The 22,220-nt window shown below is 36.6% G+C and overlaps 3 protein-coding genes and 1 pseudogene across 10 annotated transcripts; 3 read left to right on the top strand and 1 right to left on the bottom strand.

Moving 5' to 3' along the window:
- Positions 1-1,505: 1,505 nt before the first annotated feature.
- LOC116115728 (pentatricopeptide repeat-containing protein At4g32450, mitochondrial-like) lies at positions 1,506-6,190 on the top strand. 8 transcript variants are annotated; one of them, XM_031401863.1, is made up of 4 exons: positions 1,506-2,059; positions 2,156-4,132; positions 4,305-4,363; positions 4,487-5,026. In XM_031401863.1, exons 1-2 carry the CDS (start codon positions 1,551-1,553, stop codon positions 4,113-4,115), a joined length of 2,469 nt encoding a protein of 822 aa, XP_031257723.1. In that variant the 5' UTR covers positions 1,506-1,550; the 3' UTR covers positions 4,116-4,132; positions 4,305-4,363; positions 4,487-5,026. The 8 variants fall into 8 exon arrangements, with proteins under 8 accessions (XP_031257723.1, XP_031257722.1, XP_031257720.1 ...); XM_031401862.1 differs by lacking the exon at positions 4,487-5,026 and adding an exon at positions 5,559-6,190 and having other exon boundaries at positions 1,506-4,132; positions 4,300-4,363; XM_031401860.1 differs by lacking the exon at positions 4,487-5,026 and adding an exon at positions 5,559-6,189 and having other exon boundaries at positions 1,506-4,132.
- Positions 6,191-7,154: 964 nt separating this feature from the next.
- LOC116115730 (tRNA (cytosine(38)-C(5))-methyltransferase 2-like) lies at positions 7,155-10,335 on the top strand. Its single transcript, XM_031401864.1, is given in 10 exon segments — positions 7,155-7,294; positions 7,378-7,488; positions 7,566-7,659; positions 7,737-7,855; positions 7,953-8,075; positions 8,469-8,814; positions 8,921-9,015; positions 9,398-9,463; positions 9,554-9,618; positions 9,749-10,335. Coding segments are annotated over 10 exon segments (1,173 nt in total). The 5' UTR covers positions 7,155-7,219; the 3' UTR covers positions 9,828-10,335.
- Positions 10,336-10,977: 642 nt separating this feature from the next.
- Positions 10,978-13,717, top strand: LOC116115727 (pentatricopeptide repeat-containing protein At3g54980, mitochondrial-like). Its single transcript, XM_031401855.1, has one exon. It carries the CDS (start codon positions 11,077-11,079, stop codon positions 13,657-13,659), a length of 2,583 nt encoding a protein of 860 aa, XP_031257715.1. The 5' UTR covers positions 10,978-11,076; the 3' UTR covers positions 13,660-13,717.
- A 749-nt stretch (positions 13,718-14,466) lies between these two features.
- LOC116115750 lies at positions 14,467-16,142 on the bottom strand (annotated as a pseudogene).
- Between the last annotated feature and the right edge of the window lie 6,078 nt (positions 16,143-22,220).

The following is a 22,220-nucleotide window of genomic DNA, read 5'->3' as shown; positions in this document are numbered from 1 at the left end:
TAATAAAATTAAGCATTTATTTATTCAAATAAAGATTAAATTTAATATATAAAAACATTACATCTAATATAAAATGATACCAAAAAAAACAAAAAAAAGACAACAACAACACAAAAGTAAAATTTCATATTGATAATAATTTAATTTTCTGAATTAGTATATTATTCCCACAAATGATCAATTAGTGTTAATTTTTAGTTTGAGTTATTGTAGGTTAACATTTGTATTGAATAAAGTTTTGTTTTTAATTTTTCATCATATTTTGAATTATATAATTATTATTATAAATAATAATATAAATAATAATCAAACTAACTTAAATACAAATAACAAAAAAACATATATATATTTTTTATACTGTTTGAACGATGTCACGCCAAATTGGTGTGTATAAACAGTGCTACACAAAATTTGGCGTGGTACTATACATGGACACCAAATTGCTGTAAAAATTGGTGCTGGGTTGGAGGCTATTTTCACACCATTTAGCGTTGGGTTGAAGATGGCCTTAGAAAAAGCTGTTATCCTATTACTAGTTTTTTTTTTTTTTTTTTTACTTTATTAAATTTGATCAGAATTCAGATCAGTTTCTTGTCACCGCAGTTATGCATTGCTGGGAAAAGGATTTAAGCATAGCAGTGATATCTCCCTTTCTCAGCCATCACGATATTCATTTAAAGACTCCATTTGACAAATTCCAGATCTGTGTGAAGTTGTATACAAGTTACCAATTTTTGCAGGATTGATGAGTTCAAATAGCTAGCTTATAATGTCTCAACTTTGCTAGTCCTCGTAGTTGAGCCAAGGATCAAAGGGGCTTCACCTGTCAGGAAGCTAGATTTTCAACAAGCTGCCTGTTGTATTGAATTTATATAAGTGTTACACTTGTTAGAGAAGGCCAATGGAAATAGAGAGCCTCGTAATATATCCTCATTTCTACAGGTGCTAACTGCTAAGTGCCAAGAAACAACATTTTTTTTTTGTTTGCCATGGTGAGAAATAGTCGAGTCAATAGTTCCAGTCTCAATGGATTAGTAGAGATATGTGTAAGCTGGATCGGACAATCCGTCGTAAACAAAAAAGAAAAAAAATATCTATACAATGATGTCTGATGATCTACTGTACGTGAAAGAGAAATTTAGAGTTCGAGGTAATTATTTCCATAAAACATTTGCTTGATGGTTAAATTTATGTTTTATTTTCGAGTAATATTACGTTTACACAATTCTTTTACACCATATTCATTACATCATCATATGACATATGTCACAATCATACAGATTTTTAATTCTAATTTATGTGATTGTGACATATACGATGTAATAAAAATGGTGTAAAAAAGTGGCGTAAATGTAACATTACTCTTTATTTTCTGCTGGGTCAAAAGAAAGAAAAGGATTAATCTGGGCTAAATCTGGCCATAGCCCAGCCCATGTCGCCCAAATTCTTCGTTCTCAATTTCAAAGCAGAAGGTTAAATTTCGAAACAAAAGGGTTCAACCAGTAGGGTTTTATCTGCAGCTTGCCTTGCAAATTACCCACCAAACAACAATGAGATTTACACTTACTTCTTCACCAATCCGTCTATTTCTTCTCCGCTCTTTCAAGTATCCTAGGCCTCTATGCTCCCAATCAGCTTGTCTCAACGAATCGATTTCATCAGAATACCCATTTTCGGAGAATCCTGAAAGAAACTTGGAATTTTCCGAGAAAATCACCTCAGACTTCTATTCGCTCCGAAACCCAACTTTCTCAGAATCCGAACACACTCGTTACACCTTACCCACTTTAGAGTCCACAGATTTAACACAAACTAGTGTGATAAACACTCTTTTAAGCTACAAAAACGATCCACTTTCAGCTTTGAGACACTTTAATCTGGTTGAACAGAAGCGAGGTTTTTCCGAAAGCCTCTATTCATTCGGTGTTTTGCTTCACATTCTGATGAAAAGCTCAACGACTCATGGGCAGGCGCGCAATTTGCTCGATCAATACGTTTCGGGCTTTTCCGGACCAACATCGATTGCTCTTGTTGACTACTTGATCGAGTGTGCAAAAAGGTTCGATTTTGATTTAGATTCGAGAGTTTTCAATTACTTGTTGGATAGTTATGTTAAAGCTGGTGAAAAAAATGATGCTTTTGAGTGTTGTTGTAGAATGATGGAGCGTAATATAATTCCTCGGGTTGAACTGGTAAACAAAGTTTTGACCGATTTGGTTAAAAGAAACTTTATTGATGAAGCGAAAGAATTGTACAATAAAATGGTTTTGAGAGGTGTGAGTGGTGATCGAGTAAAAGTTAGCACTTTTTTAAGAGGAGAGAAGAATCAGCAAAACCCTTATTTAGATGATACTTCAAATCATCGTCAAAACCCTAGTGATTTTAACACTGAGAACCACAGCTCTATAGATTCTCAGCACATACCAAACGGGGTTTATGTGGGTGGTTCAAGGAGTTATAGGGAAAGCACTACAACTGATTACCAGAATAATGCATTTCAACAAACTGTTAACTTTAGTGGGTATAATTTGAATAATAATGGACAACCGCAAATAAACCCTAATGGGGCTCAAGCACAAATGTCTTGGGGTGGACATTATAATATGCAGAATCAGTATGGTCCTGTTAGGGAGGGAGGTGGAGAAGCAAGCCAAAAGCTTCACGTTAATGGGAGTGTTATGCAGAATGCTGGGCAATATCAGCAAATCTCAAGTGATCATCATACTGGAAATTTTGGAATTGATCATAATAGCCCAAGTGACAATCTGCAGAACCAAAATGCTGGACAATATCAGCAGAATCCTAATGTAGGACAATGTTTGTCCTACTCAAATGAGATTCATGACAGAATGGTGACTTCTCAAGTGGTAACTAACCCTATATCTGGGGAGGAATCAGCAGAGGCCTCAGAAAGTAGCCAAAATAATGGTACCCTGGAGGAGTTGGATAGTTTCATCGAGGAAGGAAAAGTGAAAGAAGCTGTTGAAGTTTTAGGGTTATTAGAAAAGCAATGTATTCCAGTTGATTTGCCACGATTGGTTCAGCTAATGCAGGCGTGTGGGGAAGCCAAAGTTTTAGAAGAAGCAAAAGCTGAGCATGAACACATTGTAAGAACAATGACCCCACTTAAAGTCAGCAGCTACAATAGGATCTTAAAAATGTATTCAGAATGTGGCTCTATGGATGATGCATTTAATGTATTTAATAATATGGGGCAACGCAATTTGACATCTTGGGACACTATGATAACGGGCCTTGCAAAAAATGGTCTAGGGGAGGATGCAGTTGATCTCTTCTCTCAATTCAAGCAAGCAGGACTGAAACCAGATGGTCAGATGTTTATCAGGATTTTCTCTGCCTGTAGTGTTTTGGGTGATGCTGATGAGGGAATGCTGCATTTTGAATCAATGATCAAGGACTATGGTATTATTCCATCTATGAAGCATTATGTGAGTATAGTTGACATGTTGGGAAGCATAGGGTATTTATATGAAGCCCTGGAGTTTGTTGAAAAAATGCCAATGGAGCCAAGTGTTGATGTTTGGGAGACACTGATGAATCTTTGCAGAATTCATGGGAACTTGGAGCTTGGTGACCGATGTGCTGAGCTTGTTGAACAACTAGATCCTTCCCGTTTGAATGAGAAGTCAAAGGCAGGCCTTGTACAAGCTTCGGATCTTGTAGAAGAGAAAGTAAAGAAGAAAATGGCAAGTCAAAATCCTCTAGAAATTAGGAGCAGGGTCCATGAATATCGAGCAGGAGATAAATCTCATCCGGAGACTGATAGGATATATACTCTTATAAGAGGTTTGAAGTCTCAAATGAAAGAAGTTGGTTACATTCCGGAGACAAAATTTGTGTTACATGACATTGATCAAGAAAGTAAGGAGGAAGCTCTTCTTGCTCATAGTGAGAGACTTGCTCTATCACATGGTCTCCTCAACAGCCCAGCCCGTGCTACCATCCGGATAATAAAGAACCTTCGGGTTTGCGGTGATTGCCATACTGCACTGAAAGTCATCTCGAAAATTGTTGGTAGAGAATTCGTTATACGAGATGCTAAGAGATTCCACCATTTTAAAGATGGATTGTGCTCCTGTCGGGACTATTGGTGACGATAATTTAGTCCAAGGTACTCAGTCTGTCTGACATTTTGAGTCTATTTCTGGTGTTCTCCACTGTGCCATGATTGTCTTTTAAATTTCCTCATTCATTTTTTGTTTGACGCCTTTTTTCTAGAGGTCTATATTTTTCTGACATTATCTTTCTCTGGTCTTTACGTTTACAATTTGATTGAAGTGCAGCCAAAGAAGAAGGGAAAAACATCACTGAAGGAGTAATGCCTTAGATATTTTACCCCCAGGTATCTTATTGTTCACAGGTGAATGATATCTTGTTGGTTAATTGATTGATTTAGAAGGTTGTCAGACTCTGAGTCTAGTATGGCACACTACAGTGCATAAAAAAGATGTCAACTTTATTGTAGATTCAGTAGGAGTGGAGGATATCAGATACAGAGAAAAGGGGGTTGTTTCTAATCCCAGGGCAAAATATGCTGCAGGCCTTAAAGAAAACACCAGAGCTCAGTGATATGGCTTGAACCAAGGGCAGTGTGCACAAACTGCATAGAATTGTTGTGTCAAAAGCTAATGTGAGCATTGTTCTACTTTAGTTACTTCACAACTGGGCTGTCTTGAGTGGAGCGGAAACTTGCTGGCAATCTTTTTTGCTGTCAGTTGCCCTTTTGATGGCTAAAAAGGATGCACCTTTGGTTAAATTGGTAATTATTTGATGTACGGTAAAGTTAGATTAGTTTCTTTCTCAGCTAGAATTCAAAGCAATCCTGATTGGTAAAAATCCCACAAATCAGAATTGTAATTAGAAATGCCAAATCTAATAAGGCTATGATGCTTCTCCTCTTTGTGTTCCCTTTAAAATGAAACAAACTACAGTGTTAACTATATTCTATAGTACTAAATGGGGTTAAATACTTAAATCTCAATAATGATAGACGATTTTGATCTAATTTTTTTTCCATATTGATTGATACACCAAGGGCTTTTGGCAGATCACCAGGGCCTTGAACATATACAGGTTTTATTCCATACTAGGGAAGCATGTTGTAAAGTATAGTAGTGAGCCCTCAATACCTCCAGTTTCTCCTGAATTTATACCACCGTTTCTAAAGTCACCAGATTTGATAGTCATTAGAGGCGAAGACCGAACAATTTTCAGAATTCACTTTTTGGTTTAATGTCAGCTGCCAATACTGTTGAGCATCCAGTTCTTTTGTTATGATTTTGCCACAGCAAAGTTATTAAATTAGGCATTCAGGAATCATGCATTGGCATACTAACTTGGGTTTTTTTGAACATGACAATACATTAAAAATTTATTGGGTGACAATGATAGCATAGAAGAAAAGGTAGCACACACCCAGTAGTCACTAGAAATTGTTTATTAGGATTACTACAAGTAGTCCATTGCCACATTAACCAAAAAAATTAACAAAATAATTTCAGTTATATTGAAATAAACCAAAAATTTTAACTTTGCAGCTGAGAGGGGTCCTATTGCATGCTCAGGAGGATTTGCTAGTTATCCAGCTAGAGTGACTATTAGTTGCCCAGTGAAAGGTGAAGTTGCTGGAAAGCTTGTTCCATTGCCTAAATCACTCGAAGAATTATTCAATATTGGTACCCAAAAATTTTGGTTTCTCGCCCATCAAAATTCTAACCAAAGAAGGAGCCGAAATTGATGATATAGACCTTATCAGAGATGCTGATCATCTAATTCTTGTCGGTGACAATTCAAGAAACCAAATGGCTGAAGAGCCAAGCAGTAACACTCATGGTGGGTCTTAAATTTTTCAAGACGAGTGCCACTAACAAAATCTGAACTTGAGGGAAGTCAGAAGATGGTTTTCTTTCTTCTTTTGCTTCTGTTTACATCGTGTAGATTTTTACCTTATGATTTCATCATATAATTTGGGATCATAATGGAAGTGATCATACAAAGGGATGTAAATGGGAGAATATAGAATATACATAAGTGATAACAATTCCAGAAGTTATTTGACAGTTTTTTACCTTAATGGAGTTTCAACAAGTTGTTCATACAAAGGGGGTTTGGGGACAAAAGACCTGATTTTTTTCCCTTCAAAATATTACTGCAATGTGATGTTAATTCTATTATAGGTCGTTTATCTTTTACTTCTCCAAAAATGTATGCAGAAGCTTGGCAACTACATGGGTTCTGTTTAACTTAAAACATGAGGATGATTTCTTGTTGCTTAGCATTGCAAGTTTGCTTATACCATTACATATTTTTTGCAAAAATTGCTCACTCAAGTAAGTAAACAGCTGTATCTCTTCTTGAATGCTGTTTATTGTCCATAGAATTGGACAGACCCTGGAAATCTAAAAACCTGAGAAATCAAAACATGACAAATAAAGCTAAACATGTAATTTAAGTGTGTCCCGAATTTTTGTTGGAAAATACTTGAAACAAAATGTGAAAACAATAAAAAGAATGGAACAGATGGTTCATTTTTCTCTTGAAAAAAATAATACATGTAGCAGAAACTTTGCCTGAAAATGGAATTATCTATATCCTCCTTGCTCCCATTTCTCTCCATTTCTTAGTCCCTTGAATTGCTAACAAAATATTTTAAAAAATGCATTTAAAATTCTTATCCCTTGTTCTTTCTTGTATTTTAACCGAATCTAAGATATGGTTGATTTTCTTCGATTGACATTATTTTCTCTTCTCTTCATTGTAGATTGATTCACTACAAAAGACATTGGTTTTTATCTGGTTGATTAAATGTTTCTGACCTGATAGCATCTTCTGGATGTACCTGCAGACCTTGAGCCTGGATTAACAAAAAGTTACATTACACAAGAACCTGGAACAAACTTTCTTCTTTAAAACTTCTAAGCTGTAATTGTAAAAGGATGAAGTTTACTGAATATAATTTGACCATGCGTGGAAGAGGATAAAATGCTTTGCCACAAGTGTTATCAGTCTTGAAAAATATGGACTCCCGGAGTTAACAGTGAAGTTTATGAAAAGAGGGCAAACAGGTCTTTTAATTGCTAAGTTGGCCTAATATTATTTCAACTGAAGAAAACGATACCGTTGAAGCAGAGTGTCTGTTATTTACAGTTGAGCCTTAAACCCTACTACCAGGTGAAGATCGAAGAAAACACGAGATCGAATGGAAAAAGATTTGTTGAAAAACGAAGATGAACCATGGAGGGCACTCGAATTCTACAGTGGAATAGGCGGAATGGTATCCCTCTCTAAACCCTAACCCTAACGCTAAAACTAATTTAGCTTCTTAATTCACTCTGTAATTACGTGCGCTGTTGTTAGAGGTATTCGTTAATGAAAGCCGGCGTGAACGCAGAAGTAGTAGAAGCATTTGACATCAACGAAAAATCCAATGATGTTTATCAGCACAATTTTGGTCACCGTCCTTATCAGGTTTAACCACTTGTTTAATTTCGTTTTGAATGTTTTCTATTTTCATTTTGTCTTAATTCTTCTTGTTAATTGTATAGGGTAATATTCAGAGCCTCACTGCAACTGAGCTGGACAGCTATAAGGCACAAGCATGGCTTCTTTCCCCTCCTTGACAACCATACACTCGACAAGGTCAATTTTTTCTCTCCCTCTTCTCTTTTGTGTTACATATATTATATATTATTGATTGGTGAATATTTTTTTCTCAGGACTCCAAAAGCAATCTGGTGATGCTCGAGCATTTTCGTTTCTCAAACTTCTTGAACTTATACCACATATTTCGCAACCTCCTGTTCTGTTATTTATGGAAAATGTTGTTGGATTTGAGGTCTGTCCATGAAAATATCAGCTCATTATACTATAAAAATTGGACTATTAGAATTTTAAGCTAATTTATTTATTTATTACTTTTTTGTTGATTACAGACCTCAGATACTCATACAAAAATGATTGAGATATTGGGCAAGTCTAACTATGTTACGCAGGAGTTTATCTTGAGCCCACTACAGTTTGGTGTGCCTTATTCCAGGCCACGTTATTTTTGTCTGGTAGCCTCCTCCATTTTACTTCGCTTTTTAGCTGTCTATTTTATTTGTCATTATCTTTTTTTTATAATTTTATATATTCATATATAATGTTCTTGTCTATATAATACTGTTTGGTGGAAATCAGTGTTATGAATTTTCATTTGGGTCAATGGTGTTTCTGTTAAGAGTTATGTAGGATATATCCCATCACTGCTATAGTATGAGGTAGTTTTGTGGAGGATGACCACAACTGGCTTTTAAAGCAGATTTTTCATATAGTTCACTTGATGGGTGACTATATATTATTATGATTTTGCAGTTGGCAGATATAAGTAAAGATAGTGATTATTTTGTCTCACATTGTGAAGAAAAGATCTTATGCATTTTAGTGACTTATTTTAATTTACTTTGCAGGCAAAAAGAAAACCTTTCTCCTTTAGGTGCCAACTCTCTAATAACCAACTCCTATGGTCTCCAGGCCCATTGCATGGGCAGGATGATATTACTGTGATCAACAAACATGATCAATCTGAAGAGAGCTGGGATAAGTTGCTCCAATCTTGTGACCCTGTAGAAAGGTTTCTTGAATTCAAAAGCCCAAGCCACCAAATAAATACAGAAACTGATTTCTTGGAAACTAACAACGTTGCTACAGATAGTTTTGGAGCTTCAGAGAAAATTGCTGAAGCAAATGAATATGAGTCTATGGACCAGTATCTTGTTCCACTAAGCTTGATAGAGAGGTGGGGAAGTGCTATGGGTATCCTTATACTACTATGAAATCATATATCTATTATCATAAGTATTCTTCCTTTTAGTCGTAAATTGATTTCTGTATCTCTAGAGAAATCCTCAACAGAGTTTAGATATTGTCTATCCAGACTCAAAACGGTGTTGTTGTTTTACAAAGAGCTATTATCGATATGTCAAAGGTACTGGTTCTCTTTTGGCAACTATCCAGGTAAGATTTAATTTCAAACATGCAGTGATTTACAGAGTTGTCTGCTTAGAGTTGGTTCTAGGTATCAACCTGCTACATACTGGATGATAAATTTGTTTTATTCATATCAAATGTTCCAATATCCGTCAATGTCAGGTTATGTGTTTTGCTGCATGCTTATTTACCCTGCCAAACAGATTTGATTAAATTTAACTCAGGTTTCAAAATAGTAACTCAGTCTGTTTGACTTTTTGGTCAATTTTCTGGTGTTCTGTGGAGTGCCATATTTTCTTTTAAACATTGCTCATATCCATCTTTTGTTTGATGTAGTTTTTCTAGAGGTCTACATTTTCTAACAGTATCTTTTTGTGGTCTTTACATGTACAATTTGATTGATATGCAGCCAAAGAAGAAGGGGAAAACAACTTCTCTGAAGGAGCAATGCCTTAGATATTTTACCCCCAGGGAGGTATGACGAGTTACCTTGTATCTTGTTGTTCACAAGTGTTTGATATTTTGTTTGTTTTAATTTAGAATGTTTTGTCATTTTGATAATTAGGTTGCTAATTTGCACTCTTTCCCGGAGGATTTTCAGTTCCCACAGCACATAAGCCTTAGACAACGGTATGCAATTGTTTCCCGTACATTGTTTCCCCATTGTGACGAGTAAACATAAATCTGCTGCATCATGTTATTACCAGTTTTTTTTTATGTCTTCATTAAATTTGATCAGATCAGTTTCTTATCACTGCAGTTATGCATTGCTGGGAAATGGTTTAAGTATAGCAGTGGTCGCTCCCTTACTCCAGTATCTGTTTGCTCAGCCGTCATGATATTCATTTAAAGACTCTATTTTACAAATGCCAGATGTCTCCATGTGAAGTCGCGCACAAATTACCAGTTTTTGCAGGGTTGATGAGTTGAGATAACTAGCTTATAAGTGTGAAAATTTGATGAGTTCGAATAACTAGCTTAGAAATGTCTCAACTTTGCTAGCCCTTATGGCTGAGCCATGGCCCTTATAGTTAAGCCGGGGTGTGAGAGGCTTGGATCAAGGCGGATTGAGCTGCTATAATGAGCAGGAAGTTGGATTTTCAACAAGCAGTCCAGTTGTTGTATCTAATTTGTAAACGTGCTACACTTCTTAGAAACGGCAGAGAAAATTGTGTTGAGGGAAATATAGAAGGTTCTAATACATCATCATTTCTACAGGTCCTTAAGTGCTAATTAATGTCATTTTATTCTTTAAACATTTCAGAGAACTGGCAGGATAGAATTTGTAACCCATTGACCATCTAACCAATGACTTCGCTGGCAACCGCCATTTGCAATCGCGTTCAGCATATCCTCTACTTACTTTCTAGCTCTGTAAAGTTTTGTATTGTCTAGAAAATTAAAATTTAAGAGGACAATATGGATTTTTGGCTGGAGTTAAACAAATTTTTTTTCATCCAAATAATGACTTAATAACATTTTTTTCACCCATAGACTTTTAAAAAATAACTGTATTATCCAAATTTATATTATGACAGTTAATAGAGAGTAAATTCGGTCTAGACTATTGGAGTTCTTAAAGAGAGGAGGCCGATAAGTCTTTTAGTGGTGGAATGTTATACTTTCGTAGTCGAGATTAATTGAAATTTAACTTAGAAATTATGGCTACGCAAACTCTATTTGCTCGATTATCGGTGATTGACGGGGTTAGCAAGAATAGGGTTTGAGAGGTTTGATAAATGATAATTGAGAAAGAGAATAAGATGATATGGGATCGGAACAATGCCAAAATCAGAAAATATAAGATAATAAAATACTATTCTCAAAAGTGTATACTATTATTTTGATGAGAAACAGTGGTTTACTGTTTCTGACCTTTCTGCTGGGTCAAAAGAAGAGAAATAACGGTGTGTTATTATAGCAAGATCCTCAAGCAAAAGAAATAATTGATTAACCTGGGCCAAATGCGGGCATAGCCCAGCGCCCATGTCGCCGAAGTTCTTCCCTTTTAATTTCAAAACAAAAGGGTTTAACCAGTCGGGGTTTAGTACTTTAGTCTGCAATTCGCCAACTTCCGACGAAATAACTATGAGATCTTCACTTACTTCTTCACCAATCCCTCCATTTATTCTTCGCTCTTTCAAGTACCCTAGGCCTCTATGCTCTCAACCAGAATGTCCCAACAAACCGATTTCATCTGAATCTCCATTTTCCGGGAATCCTGAATCAAACTTGGATTCTCCCGAGAAAATCACCCCAGACACCCTTTCGCTCCAAAACCCAACTTTCTCAGAATCCAAACAGCCTCATTATGCCTCACCCACTTTAGAGACCACAGATTTAACACCAACCGATGTGATTAACACTCTTATAAGCTACAAAAACGACCCAATTTCAGCTTTGGAATATTTCAGTCGGGTGGGACGTTTTGTCAAAAGCCTCGATTCATTCTGTGTTTTGCTTCACATTCTGATGAAAAGCCCAGAGACTGGGCACGCTCGTAAATCGCTCAATCATTTCGTTTCGGGCTTTTCCGGACCACCATCGATCGCTCTGCTTGACCACTTGATCGATTCTGCGGAAAGGTTCGATTTTGATTTAGATTCGAGGCTTTTCAATTACTTGTTGCGTAGTTATGTTGAAGCTGATAAAATAAATGACGCTTTAGAGAGTTGTCGCGAAATGATAGAGCGTAATATAATTCCTCGGGTTAGATCGGTGAACATAGTTTTGAATGAATTGGTTAAAAGAAATTTGATTGATGAAGCGAAAGAATTGTACAATAAGATGGTTTTGAGAGGTGTGATCGGTGATCGAGCAACAGTTAGCATATTGATGTGCGCTTGTTTAAGAGAAGAGAAGCCTGAGCAAGCTGAGAAGTACTTTAGAGAAGCGAAGGCTAGAGGTATAGAACTTGATGCAACGGCATATAGTATCGTTATTAAGGCTTTATGTAAGAAGCTTGATTTGAAAATGGCATGTGAGTTGTTGAAGGAGATGAGAGATATGGATTTGGTTCCTTCGGAGGGTACATATGCAGGTATAATAGGTGCTTGTGTGAAGCAGGGAAATATGATGGAAGCATTAAGGCTTAAGGATGACATGGTGAGTTGTGGCTGGCCGATGAATTTGGTTGTTTTAACAAGTCTGATCAAGGGATATTGCAAGAAAGGCGATTTGAGTAGTGCTTTGAATTTGTTTGACAAGATGATGCAAGATGGCCCTCGTCCGAATAACTTTACATTTTCGGTTTTGATTGATGGGTGTTGTAAGAATAGGAATGTGGAAAAGGCTTACGAGCTTTACACCCAGATGAAACCTATGGGTATTAGGCCTAGTGTATTTAATGTAAATTCATTGTTACGGGCATTTTTAGAAGCTCGATCTCTGGAAGAGGCATCTAAGCTGTTTGATGAGGCAATTGCTTGTGGTATTGCAAATGTTTTTACATACAATAATTTCTTGTCGTGGCTCTCTAAAGAGGGTAAGGTAAGTGAAGCTTGCTGTTTGTGGAAAAAGATGGTGTCTAACGGTGTAGTACCCAATGTGGTTTCTTACAACAACATGATCCTTGCACACTGCAGAGTGGAAAATATGGATACGGCATATAGTATATATTCGGAGATGCTTGAAATGGGTTTAAAACCAAATGTTATCACGTATTCTATTCTGATGGATGGATACTTTAAAAATGGTGATGCTGAACATGCCCTTGGTATGTTTGACAAAATGGTGGCTAAGAAAATTTCTCCAACAGACTACACAATCAACACAATTATCAATGGTTTGTGCAGAGTTGGTCGCTCATCCGAGGCCAGAGACAAATTGTGGAGTTTTGTTGAGGAGGGCTTTGTCCCTATGCGTTTGACTTACAACAGCATCATAGATGGGTTTGTCAAGGAGGGTGATGTCAATTCTGCTCAGGCAGTTTACAGTGAGATGTGTGACAATGGACTTTCCCCTAATGTTGTTACTTACACCAGCTTGATTTGTGGGTTTTGCAAAAACAAGCGTATGGATCTTGCATTGAAAATGCAGAATGAGATGAAGCAAAAAGGTCTTGAACCAGATGTCATTTCTTACAGTGTTCTCATTGATGGATTTGGCAAAACACAAGACATGGAAAGTGCATGTAGACTTTTCTCTGAACTCCTTGAAGTTGGGCTATCTCCTAATACTGCAGTTTACAATAGCATGATTAGTGGCTTCAGGAATATAAGTAACATGGAAGCGGCACTTGATATGCATAAAAAAATGACGAATGAGGGGATTCCCTGTGATTTGCAAGCATACACCACATTGATTGATGGATTGTTAAAAGAGGGTAAATTACTCATTGCATCAGATCTTTACTTAGAGATGCTTTCCAAGGGCATTGTACCGGATTTAATTGCATTTAGTGTTCTGATAAATGGTCTTTGTAGAAAAGGACAGCTAGAGAATGCATGCAAGATTTTGGATGAGATGGACAGAAAGTGTGTAACTCCTAATGTTCTTATTTATAATACATTGATTGCTGGACATTTTAAGGAGGGTAATTTGCAAGAGGCTTTTAGATTGCATAATGAAATGCTTGATAGAGGACTTGTACCTGATGACACTACGTATGATATTCTTGTAAATGGAAAAGTAAGAGGGGAAAAATCTGTTCCTGGAGCTTTAGTGGCCTGAATGAGCAGTTGTTAATTGTTGTTGTAAATTCCTGCCAACTTTTATATCGTCCTTCAAAGCTGAAGGACGTCATGGCCTGCAGGATCTGGTCTAAAACGTTAATGAAAGGACCCTTCCAGAAGGTTGGTCAGACTGAGTCTAGTATGGAACACTACAGTGCAACAAAAAGATGTCAACTTTATTGTAGATTCAGCAGGAGTGGAGGATGGTTATTTCTAATCCCAGGGCAAATTATGCTGCAGGCCTTGAAGAAAACGTTAGAGCTCAGTGATATGGCTGAACCAAGGATAATGTGCACAAACTGCATAGAACTAGCTACTTCTGCTCGCTAAGTGAAATTACCATCCGTCCTCAAATTTCAAAGCAATTCTCTTAATTACCCTTTCCTTTTCTAAATCACGTGCACATCCTCCGTTGATACTTGTATCCGAACTAAAATAATATATTCATTTTAATTTAATTATATAACATATTAATTTTAATAATATAATTCATTTTACTTTTTAATTATAATCCATTTTTATACCATTAACATAAAGGTATTATTAGTGAAATTCTTCTTATATTTTGGATTTAATTATAAAATTTGTCGTAACTCTTTTCTTATTTTTTTTTATATAATTTGGAAAAAAATATGTAGACCAAAATCTTATAGAAAATAAAGATTTCCACACAAGATTGTAATTTGAATGATTTTATTCTCTCTTAGGAGGAATTATGTTCTGAAATTAACATATTTTGATTGACATTAGTTGTTTCATGTCTCTCACCTTGAAAATACTGTTTTTTTTGTTATCTTTAATCATACTACAAGCTACCTTCCACCCTCAGATTTTTCACCTTCACCCAAATAGCATAAGCTTCTTCCCCATGAATAGCTTCATCACAATCTCCATGTCTTCATCAGACATTCTCAGAGGTATAAATAGTTTAATTACAATACAGATTAGCTTGTACTAATTGTTAAGATTGACGATAGACAATTCCAAGAAGCTGAATTCCAATTTGCCGGAATCCGATATGGATTTTTCCCATATCAAAACCATAGAACAGACCTACATATTCACCATATGAAGCATAGAACAAAAGTTGAGTCTTGTTTGCAAAGAGACCACTTAGGATTCCCCCAAGAGCGCCGGCATGGCATGAGTGTGTAGAAACTGCCATTGTGTCATCAACTTTTTGAAGAAGCTCAGATCTCTTATGCCACCATCATGGTGAACCATGGAATTGAGCCTGAGCATATCCCCATCATAATTGCTGCCCATCCTTGGACAACCCCACATCAAGCATGAGCAAAACCTTATTATAAAATTTCTTTCCATGTGATATGATCCAAGTTTTATATAACACACAATTAGATGCATTGTTGACTTACCGCTGCTGGGGTGATGCAAACTAAACCCAGTGATCATGCCTTGAACGGCACCAATGACAGAAGATTTGCCAAAAAATACAAGATCTAGCTTGACCCAAACAAGCAAGCTGGTTGCAGTACATATATGTGTGTTTAAAACTGCCAATGAAGCTCTGTGCTTACAACGTAAGGGTCTCCTCCATTGAACCCTGTCCAACCCATCCACAGAAGCCCTGCTCCCATTAACATGAGAAAATTATTTTGGGGAAATCTTTCCCTGTCCTTGGTTAGACGAGGACCGACCTGTGATGAAAATTAGAGTGTAATATGATCAAATGGATTTTGTAATGCATACTAGTCCTTAAATTATTCTAACATCTAATACATATATAAAAATTACTAATCCATGGTGATTCTAAGTCACTTTTTTTGTCCTAAAACAACATTCTGCCAAAAAAAGGGTTAATAGTTCTAGTATTCTAGAGTTGGATTAGCTGCTAATATTGATCCAAGTAAATGAATTTTATGAGAAAAATTTCATACCCAAAATGCAGCTTGTAACCAGCAACTCCTGCAGACAGGTGAATCACATACCCACCAGTAATCTATAAGGCCTTTCTTGAAGAGGAAACCATTAGGACTCCAGATACTAAATGCTCCAATTGTGTAGGAAAGGTTAGCCACAGTGGCACAAACATCATCCATGCATAGAAGTTCAGCGTCCTAGCACGGCTCCAGCAATCAAAATCAAGGTAATTGCTGCAAAACGATTGGAAATACACCATAGTAGCGTTGGGAAACTTTCCAGAAAATGTCTGTTCAAGGAGAAAACCGTTCCCTAATGAAGCATTTGGAACTCCCCAAAAGGGAACATACCTTGTCCCAAAAACATCCTGTAGCCCCACAAACCCAACAAAGAAGACACAACAAAAGCATAAAGTGCCATGAATGCAGAATTGACAGCCCATTTTTTCTTCACCCTCCTCCATAAAGGAGAATAGTCCTGGAACACTTCATACAACCAGTGTAGCAGCGTGAGTTGCCATGCATTATCACCTTTGTTCATCCAACCAGGGCTTGCCTCATCTGGCGCTAGATTTAAGGGAAGAAAGGGTGCATCAGCCATGTTAGCTATCCTAATTCTGAATCAAACAACGTGATAATAATTCTCAAGAATAGATTTAAGTTCTACATTGGTGAGCTTATAACCAGGCCTTTGTTGTTTGATTCTGCCGATAAGCTGTCTCACTGACAGTATCTCTTGTCATTGTTTATTTTTTTAACTTTTCTAGACATTGTTTGGATTGTATACTTGCTAAGGCTCATCATTACTGATATTTTATTAATATTGGCGGTTACTCAACCAAATTGAACGGTATTTACAAAGATACATTAGCATCTTGCTGTTGCATATTACAGCGCGCAATTAGCATGGCATATTCCAGGCTGTACTAACGAAGTGGGTCTTGGAATGTCATATGTAACTCTTAGTAGCACACAAATATTAGAAATTAGAGTTCTATCAGTATCTGAGCAATAGTACTTCCTTCTTCTTCCTTTTGTCTCCAGAAGATTTCTAGTGTTTTCCTTCCTCCTCAGTACTCATATTGATGTCATCCAAGGAAATATCCTTCACCATCATTCGTATCTGTATTTAGAAACAATCATTAATAATTGATACTCAACCTACAGTCTCAGGTTCGATTCTCCGTTAGACACACAAGGTAATACTTTTGCTCATAATTCACTTGAGGGTCGTGGCGGTGGGTTGCTGTGAGATAGCTTCCCTTAAGGATTAGTCAAGGTGCTCGTAAGCTAGCCCGGACACCTTGATTAAATAGGAAAAAGGAAAAAAAGTGTTATGAATTTCTAACCTTCACCAAATTCACTGTCACAGTTGGCCTCCCTTCTTCATCGCCAGCATTTTCATTTTTTTAAAACCTGTTTTTTCCTGCACAAGCTCCCCATAAGAGTACATATTTCCTGTTAATAATTTAACATCACTGACAAAATAGCTTTAAATTTAACACGAAATGCCTGAGTTAAATGAATTTACAGCCTCATAATATTCAAGTATGTAGTAGCATCCAAAAGAAGAATTTAGATGCGCCTTGCAACGGGCAAGTCCAACAATGTTTCACAACCTGCGTTCTTACATAACGAAAATGATAGAGCCACCGAAGGTTGCGTACCGAATCTGTGCACCGAATGACGTTGCAAAATCTTGACCTTATTATAATATTAACTGATAATGAATCAACGGTCAGGATTTTGCCACGTTATTCGGTGCACAGATTCGTGGCGCAACCTTCGGTGGCTATAGCATTACTCCTTACATAATCAGGAACCACTAATATACATCACAAATCGTCACATCAATGAGCGTAATATATGATGTATATTCTAACAATATATGGAACTGTTTGATCACGATTGATCGGAGTAGAGTTTATGAAAACATCATTTTTGTGAAAAGATTATTACTGTAGTATTGTGTGGAAAAAAAAAATCGTTTTGATTCTGTCGAGTTCCAATAATAAAATAAATATATTACGGCCAGTGTTTTAACCCAATTCTGATAAGATCTACGCTTAAATTCACCCTTGTGAACTGACCACTCTATTAGTTGAGTAATACTACAGTTAAGTTAAATCGGATTTCAATCCCAAAATATGATCAATTCTATTACTTTTCACTTTAGTCAAGATCCAAAATCTTACTTGAAGTGGTAAATATAGACAAGTGACAAGACTTTCTTCCTCATTGAGACTCATCTACTAAGTAGGACTTAGAGTTCTATTAGGATTCCAACCTCTTTGGTTCACTATATAACAAAGGTTAAATTTCTTATTATTCATTCAGAAATCACTTAGCTTTAGCTTTTAATTATTGCTTTCAAGAATCATAGCCTTTGCTCATAGTGAAGCTTAGTTCCAATTACTATCACTCACCCTAACCACCCTTAGCCGCCGCAAAATTGTGCTTCGACCACTTTTGTTAGTCTAGCCTTGTCTAGCCCTAGTCACATTGTTTTAGTAACCCTTCCCGCTCCACCCTCACTAATATTACTTGATTGCACGGTATTCCTCGAGCCTTCACATCTTTATTCTCTCTGTGTAGGTCCATGATTGTCAGCGACTTGCTTCTCACAAAATCCGTCACTTCCGAATAAATCATAATTTTACCGTCTAGCTTAAAAAGAGCTTACTAAAGAAGCACAAATTGTAAAATGATTTATTTTAAATATTATAAATACTTTTTAAAATACAACCAAAATAATGAAAAAAAAAAGTTCGAACTGTGTTGTTGTTTTAGACCATCTCCAACCTGTTGAACCAAATTAGTGATTTTTTGTGTAAAACACTATGCATCTCCAATCCATTGCACAAAAAGAATATTCTCTTTCTTTTTCTTTTGTTGTAATAATTACAATTAATCTATTTTACTCTTATTTTTGTATATATTAATTAAATATGGGAATGATATTTTTATTAAATAACAATTACTTTGAAAATTATACTAATTTAATAAAATTAAATATTTATTTATTCCAATAAAGATTACATTTAATATAGAAAAACATTACATGTAATATAAAGATACCAAAAAGTAAAAAAAAAAAAAAAGACAACAACAACATAAAAGTAAATTCCATATTGACAGTAATTTATTTTTTGAATTAGTATATTCTTCCCACAAATGATTAATTAGTATTAATTTTTATTTGAGTTATTGTAGTTTAATATTAATTAAATAAAGTTTTGTTTTTAATTTTTCATCATTTTTTTATTATATATTATTATGGATTTATTATTATAAATATTAATATAAATAATAATCAATTAACTTAAATACAATAACAAAAAAAAATTATATTTTTATACTGTTTGAACATGCCACACCAAATTGGTGTACTGAACAATGTTACCACCAAATTTGGCATGACACTGTCACTGGACACCAAATTGCTGCAAAAATTGGTGCTAGGTTGGAGGCTGTTTTCACACCATTTTGGTGTTTTTATACCAAAATAGCGTTGGTTGGAGATGCCCTTAGAAAAAGCTATTATCCTATTGCTAGTTTTTTTTTTTTTTTTTTTTACTTTATTAATTTGATCAGAATTCAGATCAGTTTCTTGTCACTGCAGTTATGCATGCTGGGAAAAGGATTTAAGCATAGCAGTGATACTCCCTTTCTCAGCCATCACGATATTCATTTAAAGACTCCATTTGACAAATTCCAGTTCTGTGTGAAGTTGTATACAAGTTACCAATTTTGCAGGATTGATGAGTTCAATAGCTAGCTTATAATGTCTCAACTTTGCTAGTACTCGTAGTCGTAGTTGAGCCAGGATCAAAGGGGCTTCACCGTCAGGATCCTAGATTTTCAACAAGCAGCCTGTATTAATTTATAAAATTGTACACTTGTTAGATAAGGCCAAGGAAATATAGAGGTTGTAATATATACCCTCATTTTACAGGTGCTAACTGCTAAGTGCCAAGAAACAACATTTTTTTTGTTTGCCATGGTGGAAATAGTAGAGTTGATAGTTCCAATGTCCTAATGGATTAGTAGAGGTTAGGCTGTTTAACGAACCGAGCCGCTCGGGAGCTGGCTCGATTCGTCTGATAACGAGCGGCTCGACTTGGCTCGTGAGACAGAACAGGCCAGTTCGAGCCATACTTGACTTGGCTTTTTAGGCTCCGAGCCGAGCCTGGCTAGAAATACCGGGGTGCTTTTTTGAGAATTTCTGAACTACTGGGATTTATGAAATAATGCAATACAAGTTTTATAAAATAACAGAAGGGCCCCTGTTATTAAAATCCCCAAATCGTCGAAATCCTTCGCCAGTATAAACCCTTTTGTAAAGTTTGAATCAAATTTGTTTCTCTCAAACTAACGATTTTATTCTCCATCATCAACACAAATTTCCGTCGCATTTCGTGGGATCTTCGTCAGCTTCGCGGGATCTCGTCATAGTCGTTTGATCTTGTGTCTGATCTCCGTCATCTTCGTCCAGCTTCATCAGATCTGAATCATCTTCATCGGATTTGAATCATCTTCGTCGGATTTTCGTGGGATTTAATCGGTGAGTAAGGGAAAATGATTGTGGTACCTGGAAGGGTCAAGGTGATTGGGAGGAGGATTGGGGAGAGACCAATGCGGGAAAGAGGCAGCCTTCTATTGCTATGATTAGTTAAAGAGTTTATATTCGAATGTTGAAACCTAAAACTAGTCTCCCATTTCTGTGCAGTGGAGAAGTACAAGCTGTAAAGGAATTCCAAAGTCTTGAGTGTTGGGCAAGTTGTCAGGGCATTTATTGGGTTTATGGCATTTCAACAATCAATGCGCAGTGCTGCCCAGCAATTTTTTTTTTTTTTTAAAAAAAAAGGAGTTAGCTCGCAAGTCGGCTCGAAATATATTAAAACCATTACCGAGCTGAGTTAGTCTTATAATTTATGACTCGACTCGGCTGGTCGTCAAATTTTTCTCTTTCATGAGCCGAGCTCGCTAGGACCGAAAATTTGACTCAGCTCGGCTCGATAACACCCCTAGTAGAGGTATACGTAAACTAGCTTGACACCCTGTCCATATATATATATATATATAATATATATTATATTATATATTATATATATATATATATATATATATATGCAATGATGTCTGATGACCTAATGTACATGAAGAGAAATTTAGAGTTGGAGGATTATTTCGTAAAACTTTTTCTTGATGGTTAAATATATGTCTGTCTGTTCATATTTTCAATGTTCCGAAAACCGAACCGACTATGACCCGTTCAAGGGTCTGGTTCCGGTTTGACCGGTTGATCGGTCGGTTGGACCGTATTCTATAAAAAATTTTAGTCCCTGAATGTTTGAAATTCATCAAAACACACCCTTATATACTCCCTTAAGGTTTGAAATCTCCCAAAACACCCTTGTCACGCAAAGGGACTGGTGATGTGTGTGGCAAAGACGATCGTCGGCCAATCGAGGTTTGGAATCATGAAGCTTTGATGTATAGGTGCCGGGGAACTGATGTGGTGCAAGGGAGTTCCATCGGTGTAGAAAACTACCGAAATCAACAAAAGAGTCCGACGATCGCGTGAACTTTAGGTGAGCGTGACGACGAAGGTTGGATGACGCGACCGAAAATGGCTGGGTTTTGTCATGAAATGCCATCAAGTCTAATGGTGGTGTTTTCTCTATCGAACATGTCAGATCCGACAGGTTGAGCTGCGATTGGACCGCGATTCGGCACTATTCCGACTGTCCACCGTGTCCAATTCGGTTTGAATACAATTACGGTTTTTAAAGGATTTCGGACTGATATGCCACCGGTTACGGGTTAAACCGGATGGTCCGGTCAAGTTTTCAGAACATTGCTATTTTCTCTGGGTCAAAAGAAAGCAAAGGATTAATCTGGGCTAAGTCTGGCCATAGCCCAGCCCATGTCGCCCAAATTCTTCCTTTGCAATTTCAAAGCAGAAGGTTAATCGAAACAAAAGGGTTCAACCAGTAGGGTTTTATCTGCACCTTGCTTGCCATTACCCACCAAACACAATGAGTTTTCACTTACTTCTCACCAATCCGTCTATTCTTCTCCGCTCTTTCAAGTATCCTAGGCCTCTATGCTTCCCAATCAGCTTGTCTCAAACGAATCGATTTCATCAGATACCCATTTCGGAGAATCCTGAAAGAAAACTTGGAATTTTCCGAGAAAATCACCTCAGCTTCTATTCGCTCCGAAACCCAACTTTCTCAGAATCCGAACACACTCGTTACACCTTACCCACTTTAGAGTCCACAGATTTAACAAACAAACTAGTGTGATAAACACTCTTTTAAGCTACAAAAACGATCCACTTTCAGCTTTGAGACACTTTATCTGGTTGAACAGAAGCGAGGTTTTTCCGAAAGCCTCTATTCATTCGGTGTTTTGCTTCACATTCTGATGAAAGCTCAACGACTCATGGGCAGCGCGCAATTTGCTCGATCAATACGTTTCGCTTTTCCGGACCAACATCGATTGCTCTTGTTGACTACTGATCGAGTGTGCAAAAAGGTTCGATTTTGATTTAGATTCGAGAGTTTCAATTACTTGTTGGATAGTTATGTTAAAGCTGGTGAAAAAAATGATGCTTTTGAGTGTTTGTGTAGAATGATGGAGCGTAATATAATTCCTCGGGTTGAACGTAACA

This window comes from Pistacia vera, unplaced genomic scaffold, assembly GCF_008641045.1.
Source record: "Pistacia vera cultivar Batoury unplaced genomic scaffold, PisVer_v2 Contig752, whole genome shotgun sequence".
NCBI classification, from domain to species: Eukaryota; Viridiplantae; Streptophyta; class Magnoliopsida; order Sapindales; family Anacardiaceae; genus Pistacia; species Pistacia vera.
The sequence above is the reverse complement of the archived record's forward strand: the minus strand, read 5'-3'. Positions and strand labels throughout refer to the sequence as shown.